The 18,472-nt window shown below is 41.0% G+C and overlaps 1 protein-coding gene across 12 annotated transcripts in view; it reads left to right on the top strand.

The window, feature by feature from the left end:
• The window catches only part of MITF (melanocyte inducing transcription factor), a 189,319-nt gene extending 171,676 nt beyond the window's left edge, over positions 1-17,643 (top strand). For 8 of the 12 annotated variants that reach the window (XM_044451833.1, XM_044451828.1, XM_044451834.1 and 5 more), the window contains 6 exons: positions 1,118-1,213; positions 3,193-3,310; positions 7,305-7,379; positions 8,809-8,884; positions 10,996-11,143; positions 13,257-17,643. In XM_044451833.1, coding sequence (XP_044307768.1) covers positions 1,118-1,213; positions 3,193-3,310; positions 7,305-7,379; positions 8,809-8,884; positions 10,996-11,143; positions 13,257-13,661 — 918 coding nt within the window. In that variant the 3' untranslated portion in view covers positions 13,662-17,643. The remainder of the gene's footprint in view (positions 1-1,117; positions 1,214-3,192; positions 3,311-7,304; positions 7,380-8,808; positions 8,885-10,995; positions 11,144-13,256) is intronic. The other 4 variants (XM_044451836.1, XM_044451830.1, XM_044451835.1 and 1 more) reach the window with 1 other exon arrangement.
• The last annotated feature ends 829 nt before the right edge of the window (positions 17,644-18,472 follow it).

Genomic DNA, 18,472 nt, shown 5'->3' with positions numbered 1-18,472 from the left:
GTAGGTGTGGAAATTGTACAAGTGCCGTTGTGAGCACCTGTATTAAAAGAAAGCTTTGAAGATGTTTAAGGAGAGCAACTGAAATTAAATGCTGAATATTCCAGGTGCCATACCTTAAATACACATAGAAGAAATGCTTGTAATGATTTGCAGTGACCTGTACTTGCAGTGGGAATGTGTTGTAATGAATAGAAATACCACTGGACATAAGGGAACCATTGGTGTGATAGAACTGTGGCTAAGTCTGTAATCCTCTTCTTCCTTGTGGTAGGTCCCATTAAACTCAATAAGGTGTTTGAGTGGACATATCTAGGATTGTACTGTAAACTGACCAAAGTCGTTTGGATATTTTTATGTTCAATCAATAGAACATGTCTGGAAACTACAGTTTTTCACATGGTCAGCCAAGATGCTCCTGCAGGAGGGCCACTTCTTTTAAATTCCAATAAAATTATTCAAGGGATATTCCTAGAAACCCATCACTTTCATAGGCCACTGAAGATCTTACGATGTCATCATGATTTCTTCCATTAGATCTTTCAAAATGCAGTTTTGACAGGCTACTGGGAATCATTGTTGCTTTGCTGCGTTGAAATAGTGGAGGACATAAGGATGCATCCATTGACATCTGTGGAGATAAGATGCACACTATTAATTCAAAGTCATGTAGCATCTTAGCTTGTTCCTATATGCAGACATTCATGGCACTAGGGCAAGGAGCATACTTGTATGCTGTCTATTAGCACTTCTTGTTTTCAGAGATTTCTTCCCACACTTCTAATTTTGTAGCAGGACTGGGAATATTGGACAGAACTAGGTATGTGGGTATGTCCTCAGGGTCTGGGAAATGGGCACTCCTACATCTGAGATGAACATCGGATGCTACGCAAGCAGCCCTTTGCCGCAGATAGGAAACAGTGCATATGTGTTTGAAGACGAACTTGACCCTGCGGTTCTCTCTCCTTCCTTGCTCTCCCCACCAGTTAAGCAATCCTCAAAACCACCAAGTTGGGAATAGCTAGAAGGCATGGGGCTGCATGGCATTTTCTTTCAGCATGCATGCTATTTAGTAAATCTAGTTCCTATTTGTTACATATGTTGCTCTTTTCCATTACAGATGGATGATGTAATTGATGACATCATCAGTCTGGAATCAAGTTATAATGAAGAGATCTTTGGTTTAATGGATCCTGCCCTGCAAATGGCAAATACGGTACTTGTGTCTTCTTATTTTTTGCTGCTGTGTGACCTATGTTTAAACATTTCCTTAGGAATGATTTTTTAAAGTCTAGCCATTTATACATAGTTACATTCATAGTCAAAAAGATCTGAAGCATTTATCAATGTTTCACCCAGACTAGGACAAATGTCTCTGCTTGTTTACGCCAAGATATGGGCAGTGCATTCCAGTGAGGCTGGCTGGATTCCTCCATCCCCAAAGGATTGTGAGCATTCTGGGAAGGGCAGCAGGAGCATGGAGGTAAAGGTTACCTCCATGCGTTCCTGCTCTGCAATGCATTTCAGTGACTGTATGCAGCTAAGTGTTTTTCCCCAGAGCATGAGGAAAGGAAGCTGAGGCCTCACCAGGATACTTTGTGTGCGAGCAGTGCCTGACACCTCCTCGCTCTACTCCATTCCTTGAACAAAACTCCATTTGTCGGGTTGCTCGTGCTCTCTTGGAGTCTCAGCCCGCCTGGATATTCCTACGTATTTGAAATTCCAATGCTGCAGCAGGTTTTTGACATCAGAACTGGGACTCTGAACATGGCTGCTTCAGTATTGGCAACCCTAGAATCATCCCCATGTGTATTTGTTTGAACTTGGCTGTCTTCTTGTCATTAGTACCTCTATTCTCAGAGGAGCAGTTTTTGCCTGATTTTGGGACCACGTTCTTTCTGAAATACATGGCCTCCACATATGGCCTTATACGTTTTCTTTCATTTTGTTGCCAATTATTCTAGATTTGGGTAAAGCAGAGCAAGAAGGGGTGCACAGGTTGCCTAACAGCAACTTTCTCAGCAAGGTCAGAACTGAATTTTGAGGAAGTTTATGGAATGCATCCAGTAGTTATTAAACAGTTTACTCCTGTTTCTCTTATACTTCCTTATAAAAGGGCTATTCAAAGCATTATACCTGTGGCAAGTGCAGAGCCCTTATTCACAGGCCCTACTTTGGAGCATGGAATCCAAAAACATACAGTATTACAAGGTGCAATTTTCAGACCTAATACTATGAAGTAAATAAACCTGACTTTGAAATTGCAATGCCTGTCTGAAGAGTTCTTTGGATTTTCAGTATTAAAATGTGCTGTAAGGGTTCCTAAACAGAAGGTAGGCAAAATCTCAGCAGAGGAAGTAGCCTGCTAGGATCCTATAAATAGTTCTACAGAGAGAACAAAGCTTGTTCTGTTCAGCAATGGATTAGGCCCTGCTTGCAACATTGGTAGCTGTGCTCAACTGCTGTTGAAGTATCTATAGAGAATGTTAAAGTGCCATTTACATTAGAGCATTAAATTTGGTGTTATAAATTTCCTTTCTGGCCCTTCATCTAATTTAGGATCACAAGTGAGATGCATTTGATCTGGTCTGACTAGATGATGGCACACACATTATCAGCACTTGTTTGTTTATACTTCTTGGGGTTTGACGGTATCTAAGAAGAACCATTGTGTGTGTGTGCTTGGGGATGGTATCTTTTTCACATCAGAAAATCTAAAACACATTTGGATTTTCATAGTTAAGAATGTCAAAACAATTATTTTTTTAAATCAGACATTAACTCCTTTGGATAAATCCCTTTGTTGTTTGCAACCTGCTGCCTTCTAAATACTTTGAGGTGCAGCTTCCATAATCCATGACCATGCTGGTTGGGGCAGGTGGAATCTGTGGTGTGTAACGTCTGGAAGGTTGTTGGATTGCTTTCCTCTGGTTTAGGATATGTTTAGTTATTTAACCCCACCGGTTTACATTATGAGCGGTCCACATGGGTCAGCAGCATTCTGGACCAGCTGCAATTTCTGATCGTGCTTGAATCATCTCTACACCCATGTGTAACATTCAGCCTTTGTAGAAATGCATTTGCCAGTAGACTCTTGTGCAAAAATACAAGTTGTGTGTCACTTTGACTTTCTATATCAAGGGGCTTTCCGTGGAACAGGAGAAACAGCCCTTATTCCTTTTCCTTCCTTTCCAGTTACCTGTCTCTGGCAATCTTGTGGAACTCTATGGCAACCAAAGCCTGCCTCCCCCAGGACTCAACATCAGCAATTCATGCCCTGCTAACCTTCCTAATATAAAAAGGGAACTCACAGGTAAATGTGAATTATGCTTTAATTATTATTTTATTATCAAATTTCTATACCTTCACTTAGCTGTAAAAGGCTCTCAGGGCAGTTTACAATATATATTAGTACAGTATACAAAGTACAATAAAATATAGTGTAAAACAAGATACAAAAGTTCAGAACAAGACCATCATTAATCAATTATTCCTAGACAAATAACCCAGACCCAAGGCCCTTCTAGTGCAGTATTCCTTTTCCAAGGCTTGGCTAGTTTCTTGGCAGTTTGCATGAAAGACACAATTATGCTCCAGCATTTCATATTCAGAGGCGTCATTCAGCAGTTATGGCTAGTAGCCACTGATAAACTGATTCTCCATGCATGGAAGAACCAGCCTTATAAAGTTTCAAAACATCAATCCCATCTAGCCTAGTTGGAACAAGGGTCTATAACAAGGATACAGAACATCTTTCAGCCAAAGGATGAATTCCATTGAGGGACTTTATACCAGTGGCAGGTGAGGCCAAAGACAAATGGGATGGAGACCCAAATTCCCAAATACCACCGTATCGTAACCTAATGCCTAATGCATGGCTGACTGGGCATTACTTCGTCTTGTAGGACTTTTTCTGCATAGGGTTGCACCCTTTAGAATGGAGAAAATGGCAAAAAAGCCATGATCATCCTAGAGGAAATAGGTGGAGACCTTCTGTGGAACCATGGCAGGCTAGATTGAGACCCCAGTTCTAAGTGTCTGCATCCTTCGCCTGCTGTGACCAGCAGTGGCTGTCTTGTGTTCCTGGCAGGTTATTTTCCAACTGGACATTCTTCAACTGGTGATCCCAAGATCCTGGACCTTCTGTGTGCACTATAGAAGTCAATAAATTGTGACTTCTTCCAAGCCCTTTGATTCTATTTTAGAAATTGTCTCATAATTTTGCTCAATACAGACAACTGCTTCACATTGTTCTACTTACAACATATTAATGTGTGCCATGGTGTACATTGCTGTTGAAATGGTTGGATACAGCCATTACACAGTCATATACAAAATCACATTTTCCTCCTGCCAATGCTTATGGTGGAACTGATCCAAGAAGTGTTTCAAGTGTGCAGATGTTTACAGCAGCCATGAACAGAAAGAAAGAAAGAAAGAAAGAAAGAAAGAAAGAAAGAAAGAAAGAAAGAAACCAGAATATAGTCTCAAAGGCACCAAGGAAACATTTTTATTTTAATGCAACGTGTTTCAGAGACAAAGGCTACTTTGTCGGGGCAATTTTATCACATGCAAATGCTGGACAGTTGCAAAGGGACTGACTGTCTTTCATATGCCAGCAGCATGACCAGTGGTCAGGATTAGTGGGAATCCAGCAATATCTACAGCTTTCCCACCTCCGGTTTAGATTACAATGACTTTTTATATGCAGGGCTGTTAATCATTGTATCTACTTTTCATTGGATCTCTGAACTGACACCAGAGTTCTACAAAGAGTTTTTGCTTCACTGCTTTTCTACATAATCGCTAGGTGGAGCTGTGCTATAGTGAAATTGCTGAAATACACAGTGAGAAACTGTGCTATTTCCCTCACTCTAAAATAATATCCCATTTCCCAGTTCTTAAAACAAATTGTGTTGGCTGGAATTTTTGTAAAGGAAACAGCAGTAAGGCTGAAGTGTGACACCATCATTCAAAGCTGTAAGGAATCATGTGTACAATGAATGCCTAAAATAGAAAAGCCTCAAGTGCGGTAAACAGTCTTAAACTGTAATCTAGGAAGCATTCCCGTGGAAGGTGCAAATATGCATCAATTGCAGTCTTGGAATTAAAAAAAAACATATTGATAGGAAAAATTGTGGTACTTACATGTGTATTTTAAAGGAAAAGGCCAAGATTCTTACATGTAACTTCACAGGATAACAAAGTCTAAAATAGTTTGCAAGAGGGATCCCTAAACCCGATTCTCTAGTCCCAAAGGACAATGGGCAGCTGAAGGTATCATCTGCTGAGCTTCCAGAAAAAGGAAATCAGAGTGGAGCTGCAGTGACCATAGTCAAGGGAGAGGAAATCTCTGTATTCATCTCATGTCATGGGGTAAATACATCTTTCATGAAAGAACAATAATAGGTGGAAAAGGAAGAAAAAGAGAATTCCTTTCCATCTGAGTGCCTACATTCTTCCAGTTTGATCACAGGAACTGAGCCAAGTCATTTTTTCCTTCTTCAGCCCTGCATATCTAAGATGGGATGTGATCCATGCATTGTTTTAGAAAATACTCTGCAGATTTGCACAAATTGTGCCATTTTTGTAAATGTGTGCAGTTATGCAAAGCTAACAAATCGCAATATTTTGCATGCTTTGCATAAATCAGCACCTGGAAAGTGTGTGGTCCTCACAGATTACATGAGGACCATGTGCTTTTCAAGTGCGGATTTATGCAATTCAGCTAATTTTGCACAAATTCTCTTAGTTTTTTAATGTATAAATCATGACCCCTTATTAAAAATGGACACCCACCAGCTGGCTCATGTTGCACCATAGTGAATTGGCACCAATGCAGGACTGGAGAACTGGAATCTGGGACAAGAAGCAAATCATGAAAATCTGCTGGATTTTCATTTCCCTTTCAATCTCTCACTGATCTCTAAAGAAGCTTCAGCTTGTTCAGCGGACATAGTTGTAGGGACAATCATAGCACATGGCTGCAGACAGAAACACTGATTATACCCTGTTTCACCTATGTAATGGTACATGGTTCGTTGGCGCTGGTCTACTGGCTGGCTCTTTCAGAGGTTAAAGACTGAATTCCAGGCAAATCTCCTTTCTGAAAACGTTGAATGTTCCTGCCAGCCATTGAAGACCAGTTTACCCCAGCAGGGTAACCTAAACGTGTTGGGGGCAACATCTCCCATCATGCCAGGTCATGGAGCATGCTGCCTGGATTTCATGCACGTTATCGTACAAGATTTCGAGAGGGCTAGGTTGGGACTGGCTGGACTAATGGCACTGAACTCCAGAGACCACTAGACTGATTTGCTTTGAAGCAACTTCCTCTCCTTTGGTGGAACAAAAAAGCATCTGTTATACACAGAAACTGCGCAAGAGGCTCCTGGTCAGAATTCTGAGTTCTGTATATTGTTCAAATGATGCTGTGTTGAAACGTGAAATGTCAAGTTATCCAAGAAGGTTTGTGGTACTAGTCACATTGCACAGAGCTGCAGGAGCCTCTCTGAATGGATGGGCCAAGTCATGAGTGTGGACTTGCGCTCCCGGAATATGCACTCTTTGCCTATTCCATTTAATGGAGGAAGAAGAGTTAAGGCAGGCAAGGATAATGGAGCATTGTGTCTCATGCAGCAGCATCAGGGAAGATGCTGTGTTTGTTCATTATTTGGTCTTTCTAATAAAGGGCCCTGTATGCCACCATTTGGAATATAACCTCACAGTGGCCAGTACAAAAGATGTACTATATATGTTGCATGCTTGACCTTCATAAGCTACTTAAATACCACACATTAAAAGAATCTTGAAGAAAGTTTATATAAAGTTGGCTAATTTGTACTAATCCATCAGTTTAGCACAAATCATACTAGAGCCTTCCAGTTTTGGGAGGCTTATTTGCACAAATTTCATTAGGGTCTAAAAGATACAGAGATTGTTGTTTGTCATGGAGACAAAAGTCCTGGCTTGTCAGTGAGTTGGCACCAGCATGGGGATAATGAACTGGAATCCAGAGAACTGAATCAGGAAAATTCATCAGATTTTCATCACACTATCAGACCTCATATGTCCCTAGTCACAAGTTAATTATGCTTAGTCAGAGACCTTGTCAGTTTATGCCCCAAATTTCTTAACCTGCATCCCCCAGACACACTCCAAATATATAGAAGGCTCAGGGATATTGTGTTGATGGGTGACAGCAAGAATGCACATGAAATAACCGAGATTCAGAGATATGGGAATGTTTATTTTACAAATGTTGCTCTTCTTACATTTCTCTAATTCTACTTCGTTAACATGCACAGCATGTGTATTTCCCACAGAGTCAGAGGCAAGAGCTTTGGCCAAAGAAAGACAAAAGAAAGACAATCACAATTTAAGTAAGTTTATTGTTCCTCTTTATTTAATGTGAGCTGAGGGTAGCTGGAAATTTAGTATTCGACACACAATATTCTGGGATTTTCTAATTGCACAGTTCACTGGAAAGAGATTGGCATTAGACTTGTCCCTTCCATTCCTTCAGTGCTTGTGCAGTTAAAATTCCACTGGCTTGTGTTCTTAAACGTTTTTGGTCAGGAAAATGACCTGTTAATAAAAGCATGTGTTTTAATATGTATCTTCTATTTTGTAAACACTTCAGAGTTGAGTCTTAAAAACTTTGCAGGGATGCTTAAAGTATTCAATCTTTGTATAGTTCAGATACGCAACTCCAGTACAGTTCTCAGCCCCAAAATTATATCAAATGTATTTAGAAAAGTGTTTTTTTAGAGAAAGACTGATCTCAAATAAATATATGTTAGAAATATACAGTACATGTTGAAGGATGCTTTTTATTATGCATTTTCATTCAAATTAAAAATATGCAGTTGAATGTGGAGATAGGATGGAATAGAAATTATGAGTGAACACTTGTGATGATAGCATGGACCAGAAATAGGCTGATTTGTCTGTTTCTAATGCTGCACTGCCTGGTCAGGACTGCAATTCTGTATGCATTTACCTGGGAGAAAGTTCCACTGAACTTTATGGGATTTACTTCCCAGTAGGTGTGTTATGCATGCCTGTTTATCTTAAAGAATGACCTGATGTCTCATTGGAGCATGTTCCAAAACATAACTTAATATGATCCAATTTGGAATTTAGACTATCATTATTAAGAATCTTGCTAGAAAAGGCATTTGTGGCTTTAAAAAATAGGATACGTGGTTAGAGCAAAACATGATCACTCATGTCCATTTTTAGACACAGATTATTAACCAGTTAAGAATTAACAAGCATGTGTTAATTCATTTGTAAGTTCTAAAGGATCTCATTTAGTATTCTTCCTGTTGATTAGAGCAGTTTTCCCTAATCCACTGCCCTCTGGGTATTTTGGAGCAGACCTAGCATTCTTGATCGTTCAGCATGCTAGCTGGAGTTGATGGGAGTTGAAACCCAGAACATCTGGAATGCAGCAGGCTGGGGAAGGCTGAATTAGACACTGAAAGTGAATCTGATGAATACACAGAACTTTCCAGTAATGTTCAAGAGGGAGTCGGATGATATATTTGAACAAACAGGAATGGTCCCAGACTTTGGCTAATTCATCCTGTGTTCTAAAAACCAGTGAAGAAGTGTGATAATTTTAAAAGATTGGTGTTCTGCTCTCCTTCAGCAGGTCTTCCAGTTTTTGTGGTTTAGAGTCAAGCATAAGATCCATTCTGTCTCTCAGCTAAAATGCAAAAAATGATCACGGCAACACTTTGCCAGACCATTGTAACACTGTTACTTCCTTCCATTGATTGCTAATCTGTGTTGGTTTCTTAAAAGTTGAACGAAGAAGACGATTCAATATTAACGATCGCATAAAAGAACTTGGCACTTTGATACCCAAGTCAAATGATCCGTAAGTACTGTCATATCATAGAACAAATTATTATTAAAGGAGGGTGGCTTCCTTTTGAGGAATGAGTTGCTATTCCTTAGCAGGAATGCCATAAACTTTGGAATGTTGTTATTACTGTAGCAGTGGGTGTAGTGCTAGAAGACGTGCAGTATGTAGAAGAAGCATACTGCAGAGCTCTAGGTTCGTCTAGGAAATATTTATTCATTGGACCATGTAATGAACATAATCTGAATTTGTATTCCTCCTGGCTGCAGACAAAGGCAAAAGTAAGCACCCAGAACACTGCCTCTCCTTTATAAACAAAACAAAGAGAAAGTAAGGAAGACTCACCCAGTAGTCCAGAAGAGAGGTTCACAATATTTCTATTTTAGAGTGGAGGTGCCTATGCCAGGAGGCACTTGAATGCCACCCAAAATGGCATTGTGATGTTGGCCTTTTTCCTTGTTCCCTGCAACTTGCGGTGTCACTTACCCTGTGCCATGGCAGCATTATGCATTTCCCTTCTGAACTCTTCTTCATTGGCTTGGGAAGAAGATGGAATGCACAACATCATGACACTGTGACAGAGAGCAAAGCATACTATATATTACTCAGGTAGGGAAGGAGAGCCTGGAGGAATGTTGTGCATGGGGTTGCGATGGGTGGACTTTGAGACTGAACAACAACAAAGGGAAGAGCTGTATTCAGAGGCATTATTTCAACAGCAGGCTTGTAAGGCACCCCTTTCTAAGACTTGTAGTGTGCTCTTAAATGCTTCTGTGAGCTACTGAGTAAAACCTTGTGGAAAGCCAAAGGAAATTGTCCACCCACTCAAACAGAGGCAGTGTTAGGAGGGGCCCACTAGGGCTGGAGTCCTGAATCTTCAGTTCGAAGTCCAGATCTCTGATAGGCCATCTGCCTCCCCCCACCACACACAGCACACGGCTGACTATGGACATTGTCTGATTACAGCTACCTCTGTTGCATTCAGTCCCACCCTTTTTGCTCACATGTACTGCACCACTACAGTAAAAGAGAGGGCCTTTTTCCACCTTTTGCAGTGAGACCTTTGGACTCCTACTTTTCCAGTGCCCCACCTTTTCACCACCTTAGTTCCATGATCCTCCAGCTACTCAGGAAAGTGCAGACATCGGGAGGCCATCCCCTTTTTAAGAATGTTTCTTTTGACAGTTGATAAAAGACAAACGTTCATTTAAAACTCTGTAGTTGTTTTATGACACAGAAACATATGTTGATTCATAGCTGCATGTTTCCTTTCGAAAAAACAAAACAAAAAACGAACCCAACCCTGATGCAAAGATATTTCAGAGATTTTTCCAAAGAAAAGCTGCATGGGTAGTTTGGAGGAGCTACTAGCTCCTGTCATTTTGGAAATCACAAAAAAGATATCTCCAGGAAAAAAAGAAGAGGAAAAAACTGTACACACAAATGGCTTTGTGCAGAGCAAGGAAGGGAGATAAGGGGGCTGCAGCTTCCGTGTCCCCTGGGATACCTCCTGGAGGACAGAGGGGGAAGAGAGGGGGATAATTCATGGTGGGGTTCACCATGGGCCGCTCCCCAAACAACTGTTTGTCACCCTTTGTATGCAGGGTGAGTTGTCCGGTTGTGTAAACTCATGAATAGTTTTGGAAATGAGAGAAGATTGAGCAAAGTTTCTAGAAAAGTATACAGTTGAGGAAGAATGTCTTCCTTTCTGAGGAAGAAGTGAAAGGTTGTTTTTCCTAGAAGGACAGTCCGCTGCAGCAAAAACAAAAAAGGAGTTATGCAAGCCCAAAGGTTAACACATAAAGGTCAATACTTCATGCATCTGGTGAAGTAGACAGTGTCCATGATTGTTCATTCCAGAATGAAGACACTTGTTCGACTTTAAAGCGCCACATGACTATTTTACCGTTGTTTCCATAGGCCACGAATGCTGTAGCAAGCTAAATCTACCAAGGCATGAGTTAATCTATTGCTCCCCCTAGTGTAGTTATTCTGTTCTTATTTTACTTTGAACAGAAAAATTGTGAAGTGTCTCGCCTCCTGCCACTTGATTTGTTCAGTCGTATTTTTGGTATGCTGAATGCGGTTACGGCATTCAGATTTAATTATTTTCATGAATCTTGCAGGGACATGCGTTGGAACAAGGGAACTATTTTAAAGGCATCTGTGGACTATATCCGCAAGTTGCAAAGAGAACAGCAACGCACAAAAGAATTGGAGAATAGACAAAAGAAACTGGAACATGCCAACCGGCACCTTTTGCTCAGAATACAGGTTTGCTAATTAATGGCTAAGTTCATTGGAGCTGTATGGTTGTGAGTGTTCCTAGAGCAACTGCTTTAATACATCCTACCCAAAAATAGTGATCATAAGACTATACCAGTAAGCCGAGATATGCACAAGTCTGTTGCCTGTATGCACAGGCAGTCCCTTCTCATCTCCTTATTTGGCAAAACCCCAAAAGCAGAATAGGACGTGGTTTGCAGGGGACTTTGCTTTATCCACATGGAAAGGAGGCTTGTAGAAGGCATACTGTGCAATGTGAGACAGCCTTGCCAACCTGACACAATGGCCTCGTTCCCATGATCTCCATGCCTTAAACTATGGCTTGTTCAAGCCCCAGCGCATGCCAGCATGTGCCAGGCACCATTTACACAGCTGTGGATTGTCATATCATTTCAGCCCAGAAGGTGTGGCTAGCTTGAGGAGAAAGCAGACCTCAGATAGCTGCTTGTCAAGCTATTTCTGGCCCTTCTAACCCATGGTGATCATGCAAACCAGGTCATAGCAAATACCACAGTAACCAGGAATAGTGAAGAGCTGGCACTTCATGAGAAACCTTTGCAGCTAAAATTAGAAAAGCTCTGCTCATTCTTAGGCAGAGATTAGTGTGCCTGAAGATGCTTCACTTTTTGCATAAGCATTAGCTTCCATGTTGCAATTTTTGTTGTGGTTATAGTGCTGGGGAAAAGTGCACTGAGATCTACATCATGGATGTTGTCCTTCCTCCACAGGAATGATTTGAAGAGAAATACACATTAAATTTGACCATACCTACCTAAAAGGTGGTCCTGAGTTTTATGAAACCACCATATTGCCAATTTGGGGGGAAAGTGCTCTAGAGTTGCTGCCCCATACCGGGTTGTAGAAATTTCATCTGGTGTTGCTCTTTCATAGAAAATTATTTTTTATTACCATACTGGTTTGTATTATTTATTTATCCACATATTTATATGCCACCTATAACAGCCAAAATGGCCTTCCTGGCGGCTAAGATAATGATAATAAAAAAGCATTAAAACAGTTAAAAATATACGATATTTAAAAAAACAATTTAGAAAGGTTCTTCAGTACAGAGGGCTGAGGTATTTTTTTAAAGGCACGCCTTTGCCTGGTGCTGAAAAGAAAGCCAAAATGGTGCCTAGGGAAGGCGTGCCAGAGATGGGAGGTGAGCAGCAGCAGAAGAGGCCCTTTGCCTGTTTGCCACTCTTCTCATTTCCCTGAGTGAGATGATTCTCATGGAAGGGTCTCCTGGGCTGATCTTAGTGGGTGGGTAAGTATAGATGGATGTAGATGGCCCTTCAGATAACCAGGCCTCAAGCCGTTTAGGGCTTTGTATGTTAAAGCAAGCACCTTGAATTGGGCACGGGCCACAACTGGTCACCAGCGCAATTCTTTCAAAACTGGTGTTATGTGGGCCGCTCTAGGAGCGCCAGCCACCAACCGAGCCCAGTGTTGTACCAGTTGCAATTGCCGGACTGTCTTCAAGGGCAGCCCCACATAGAGCACATGACAATAATCTACTCCAAATCTATTCTGGAAGTTACCAGCACATGGGTAGCTATTTTAAGGTCCCCTCTGTCTAGGTAGGAGTGAAGCTGGTAAAACCACCTTAGCTGGAAAAAGGCATTCTTGGAGACCTGGTACTCCAGGGACAGACTCAGGTCCAGGAGCACCCCTAGACTGTGGACTCTGTCCCTTAGGGAGAGTGTGACCCTGCAGAGGACATGGCAATGCCCCTCCAACTTGTCAGAGGACCCTCCTACCAATAGTACCTCCATCTTACCTGAACTAAGCCTCGGTCCGTTATTGAGCCCAGTCCCTGGCTCAGGATGGCGACAGCCTCACTTGGACTGGATGAGAAGGCGAGGTAGAGCTGAGCATCATCAGCATATTGCTGACTCTCCAGCCCAAACCTCCAGATGGGCTCTCCCAGCAGTTTCATGTAGATATTAAACAGCATGGGGGACAGTACAGAGTCCTGTGGAACCCCATGATGCAGGGTCACCTTGGGAGGGCTTCTGCCACAAAAGGCACTCTAGAAATGCGTAAATAGAACTTTAGTTTTCTTAATGTGTTTGTTATTATGCCTGTATCCTCACAATAGGAACTTGAGATGCAAGCTCGAGCACATGGACTTTCCATTGTCCCATCAACTGGCCTTTGTTCACCAGAGATGGTAAACCGGCTTATCAAGCAAGAGCCCATCCTTGACAACTGCAGCCAAGAGCTCTTGCAGCATCACCCAGACCTCTCTTGCACGACCACTCTTGACCTTACAGATGGCACCATCACGTTCAATGACAGCCTGGCTAATGTAACTGATTCAGCCACTGGCACTTACACCGTCCCCACCAAAATGGGATCCAAACTGGAAGACATCTTGATGGACGATACTCTCTCTCCTGGCGGAGTTACTGACCCAGTCCTTTCATCAGTGTCTCCTGGGGCTTCCAAAACAAGTAGCCGAAGGAGCAGTGTGAGCATGGAGGATACTGACCATGTTTGTTAGTGGATATACTTAGGCTTTTCACGAACTTCTTCATTTCTTTCATTGAGATTAAGTAATTTGCTCTCTTTTTTTCTTAATAACTATCTTTTAATATAAATCTTTAGATAGCCCAGTGTATGTGACTTTTTTTAAATGTTTGAAGAGACTTGTATATTCTGTTTTAAAAATTACTGATGCTTCCAAAGTATTGTACTGCATCTGTGAACCAGATTCAACTGGAACTCCACATGAGTTCATGTCTACTTGAAAGCAATAGAGATCTACCGATCCACAGAGTCCATGATCTACTAAAGGTGATGCTTCAGTATAACTGTAATGAAACCCATTGACTTGGACATGAAATGTAGAAGAATGTAAAAAAACCAAAAACAAATTAGCTTTGTAAACTATATTTGTCTTGATTTAATAGTGCCTCCTTTTAAAGATACTTTTACCTGTTCTCTCACTAATCTTTCTCACAGCATTAGGTATAACAGATATGTAATCTGGCCACCTGTACAGCAACTAACTCATGGCAATCTTGATTACAGTACAAGCTAGAAATGAAGGATGGAAGGACGCATGGAGATTCAATGGCATTTAAATTGGTATTATTAGTATTCATTATTGTTTTTGCTCTCTAGTGAGTGGACATCCTTCTAAATCATAGCTAACTTTATTTTTAAATAGGAATCACTTTTAATCATGGTGGTGAATCTACATTGGTATTTTAATAATGCAAGCTTGTGAATATTTCAAGCTTTTAACAAAAACTTAGCATTTTCCTTCAGTTGGGCAGAACCAATTGGAATCTTCTTTTTTTTAAAAAAATGCATTGTACAGGTACATGATTTGCATGACTTTTTCATTTATTTTTCATGGAGACTACTTTTTTTTAATTTGTAAGAAGATGCCTCTAGTTATTGTGACTTTTTTGACATTTTAAACCTCACAGAAGGTTTTATTTTGCATTCTTTGTACTCACGTCACAGCAAGCTTTTGTGCAGGTCCTGTCTTTTCCAAGAGTGGTTTGTGACTAGTTTGTATATTACAGTCTCACTTGGAAGGAATGTTTTGACACAGACAGATCTTTAAATTGTAGTACAGATTTAGCCTAGTTAACAAAATGAAACTATATAAAACTAAACGGAAAAACTCTGAATTTAACGTATTTATTTTTAGTGATACATGACAAATAGTAATATGCTTGAAAACATGGTTGCTATATCCTTTTGTGTGCTGTTACATTTTTCAGCAACAAGGTTGAAAGAAAATTGAGTGTATCTGCGGGTAACTGTTACTTGATCCCAGCGTCATGCTGAACATGTTCAACAATGTTGTCAGAAAAACATGCTCTGTGCATTATCTACTCCAGCCTAGTCCTATGCAATAACAGTAGTGACACTTGTATTCTTCTTGTTGTTATTATCATGCCTAAATATTTTCTACAGTGGTCGTGCAGCAAGTGATCGGCTTCCACTACGGCAACCGCCCAGTTCATCAGCAGATGGCAGGGAAGCATATCTCATTCGGAATGAAGTGCCTTAAATTTAGCCGTAGTCTTTGTGAGCTAGCACTGACTGAAGTGTCATGCAAGAGAAGAGGGGGCGGGGGCGTTGCTGGGTGTGGCTGACGCGGGGAGCACCGCGCTCGTGTCCCGGAGCAAGGGCTTCCGGTCCTCCACCCCAGTCCTGTGCTAATTCCAGAAACACTCCTTGAAGTCTTCGACTCCTTGTCTGTGCCAGCTTTGCTTGTGTGCTCAGGAAACCGGCCTTGGAGCTGCAGATAGGTGTTTGGAATGCTAGTGTGGACTGGTGATCAGGAAGTGTTACAGAAGAGAACTCTTAGAAGCAAAGAGCTGCAGAGTTTCATTTCCTGGAAACATCCTTGCAACTGTTAAAGGCTTACCTGTGCTCCTTTCTACCCAAATTTGTGCCACTAACTGTGGGAGTCAGGCTTGCACCTGATCTCATTTTTTGCAACTCTCTCTGAGAAAATGGACAGAGGAAGAGAAATAAGCAGAGGTGAAAACCACAGAATATCTCTCAACTTCACAATCGCTTAAACAATAGTGATTTAAAAATGTTTTCTCAATTAGTTGTTACTGAGCTCAGATAAACACCATGGATGACAGTCACTATTGTAGAAATAGAAATCTGAAGGGTGTTCTTGCTTCAGTTTCTGGTTGGCAATAGCTTCACATCAAGTTGAGAGGATCACAGATTTTCAGCCTCATCTGGAAAGAGAGTTGGGCCCGTATTTGGCACCATGTGGCAAATTCAGTAGCCAGTGGGTAGTCTTTTGTTGCCCGATATTATCTGCAGGAAAATGTAATTAGAACTTTACTGTCAAAGGGATGCTTGATTTGTTATTTATTCTTTAGTATGGAAGTATATGACTTTTTTGGTGTGGAGATATTGTACGAAACCTAGCCCAGCTGGCCAGAGACTTCTTCAGTAAAGTTTTGGTCCATATCAATACAAGTAGCCTGTATTTTGAGTTTCAGAAAATGATTAACACTGACTCCCACCTACCTGGGCCCATGCCCCATTAAAATTAATGAGGCTTACTTTTGAGTAGACATGAATCGGATTGCACTGTAAAAAGATGAATTTGGGTCAGCACAACACACCTTTGTGTGTTGGAGGATTTATTAAAAAAAAATCTTTCAGTGCAAACAGTTCAATTATGCATATTAAGCAAAGCTACATATTTGCTTGTTTTGCACAATCTGTCTTATTTCTTTTAGTCATTAGGGCATGGTGACCCTTATGTAACAACACTGAAGCAGTATCCCACTACTTCTACGCTCAAAACACTGGAAATTTTTCTAGCTCTACTCTGTGGCTTCTAAGATGTATCAGAGATTGTACATACTTTTAAGACTGTATTTGCATATGAAGGGCTAGAAACTTGTTTTAAATCAAAGCAAAAGAAACAAATCCTACAATTTAAGGATGCTGTGTTACACCCTTGATCCCCAAATCAGCAATTGCAAAATTGTAGCAAATATGCAGCCTTGAGCCTAAAACAAATGTGAAGCAAATTGTGCTGGATTCGTTAAGAAGAGCTCGTTACCAGGGTTCTGTTCAGCAGTGTTTTGCCTCAAGAAAGAAAGGCCAGCTTGACACCCCAGTCACAGTAAAATTGTTGGCTACCCTGTAAGCATGTTCTACCATGGCACATTTGGTAATCTGATCCACCAAGTTTCAATTTTTCTTGGATGAGACTGGTGTTACCAGAGTATCTCAACACACCAGGCCACTATTGATTTTCCACTCGACTTTTCTCTAGCCAATTCTGTTTTGGATTCCTCATACCAGAGCATCTGTGTTTTTGTTTTTGTTTATGTCAGGATTTTCATATCCTCCCTGCAGAATTCTTGCAAATCAAAGGATAATTGGCATCAATTTTTCTAAACTGAATTTTATGCTTTCAGATGGACTTACTTATTTTATTTAGAACCAAGGACCAGAAAACTAATACGCCTTAAGCGTAATATATTTAAAACAGTGATTACATGAGTCCAGATGCCAACTTAAAGTAAAATCATAAGACTGCTGCCCAGGTACATGGAGTACCAATCAATGTTCTCTTTTGCCAAAACCATGCAAAATACATTAGTGCCATAAACATCTTCTTTTAGATAAATATATAAAGCAATATTAACTCTGATGCCTATAAAGCCTTTAGGAAGCATATAAGAAAAATAAGCAAAGCACAAAATAATGCACTTACCATATTTTTGGACATAAAATGCACTGGTGAAAAATGGAAAATGATGGTATAAAAGGCCTCTGTATCTTGAAAAGTGACATGAATTACTGCCTCTCGTTCTGAATGCTTTAGTACCATGCTGTTATTGATCTTTTCACCTGCTGTTGGCCACAGCAATAAGTTGTTTATGGTCCATCGCACTGTAAATTATGGATCAACATTAATGTAAGCCAATTAAATAATTTGAACTGTTCCTAACAGATGGATTAAAGTGTTTGGTTTTTCACATCATGGCTACATGATTTGTGTATGGTGTAAATGAAACTGTGTTTTGAGGTAAAGAATTATGTCCTAGCTTGGCCTGTAGGTCTGAAAAACAAATCAGGATTTGAAGTAAACTAGAATGAAATGGCATCCCTATGACTTAATGACACTGAAACCTTCAGAAGGCTGCCTTCACTTGGATTCATGGATATTCGTCACACAATCGCCCACTCTGAAATCTTTCCATTTGCAACACTGATTATATTATATGCTATTTATATTAAAGCCACGTGGGTGGTTTGGGTGCACGAGAATACTTGCTCTCTGTAGCCAGAGTGGTACCACTTGGGCTGAACCCCATGGGCCTCCAAATGCCCTGGACTGCCATGGGCCCCACCAGGATGGTGGCATTGGAAGGGGCCAGAAGGCGTTGGGTCCAGCCCCCTGCTGTTGCAGGACGCTAAGTCACACCATTCCATTCAGATGGCTGTTGCATGTCTCCAGCGAGGGAGAGCCCACACCTTCCCCAGGAAATACTTTCCATTGCTCTGCTCTGACAGTGAGGAAATTCTTCCTGGTGTCTAGTCCAAATCTGGTTTCTTTCTTCTTTTGTCCTGCACTCTGGAATGAACAAGAAGAGATCTTGCCCTTTCTCTTTGTGATAGCCTTTGAGGTACTTGCAGAGTGCTATCATACTTCTCCTCAGTCTTCTCTTCTTGAGGCTGAACATACCTAATTCTCTCAGTCTTTCCACATAGGGCTTTGCCTCCAAGTCTCTGACTCATCCTCTGTACTCTCTCTACATTTTTTTTAATCTTAGGAGGCCAGAACTGGACACAGGATCCCAGGTG

Source organism: Varanus komodoensis, unplaced genomic scaffold (assembly GCF_004798865.1).
Source record: "Varanus komodoensis strain SLA01 unplaced genomic scaffold, ASM479886v1 scaffold6_4, whole genome shotgun sequence".
NCBI lineage: Eukaryota > Metazoa > Chordata > Lepidosauria > Squamata > Varanidae > Varanus > Varanus komodoensis.
The sequence above is the reverse complement of the archived record's forward strand: the minus strand, read 5'-3'. Positions and strand labels throughout refer to the sequence as shown.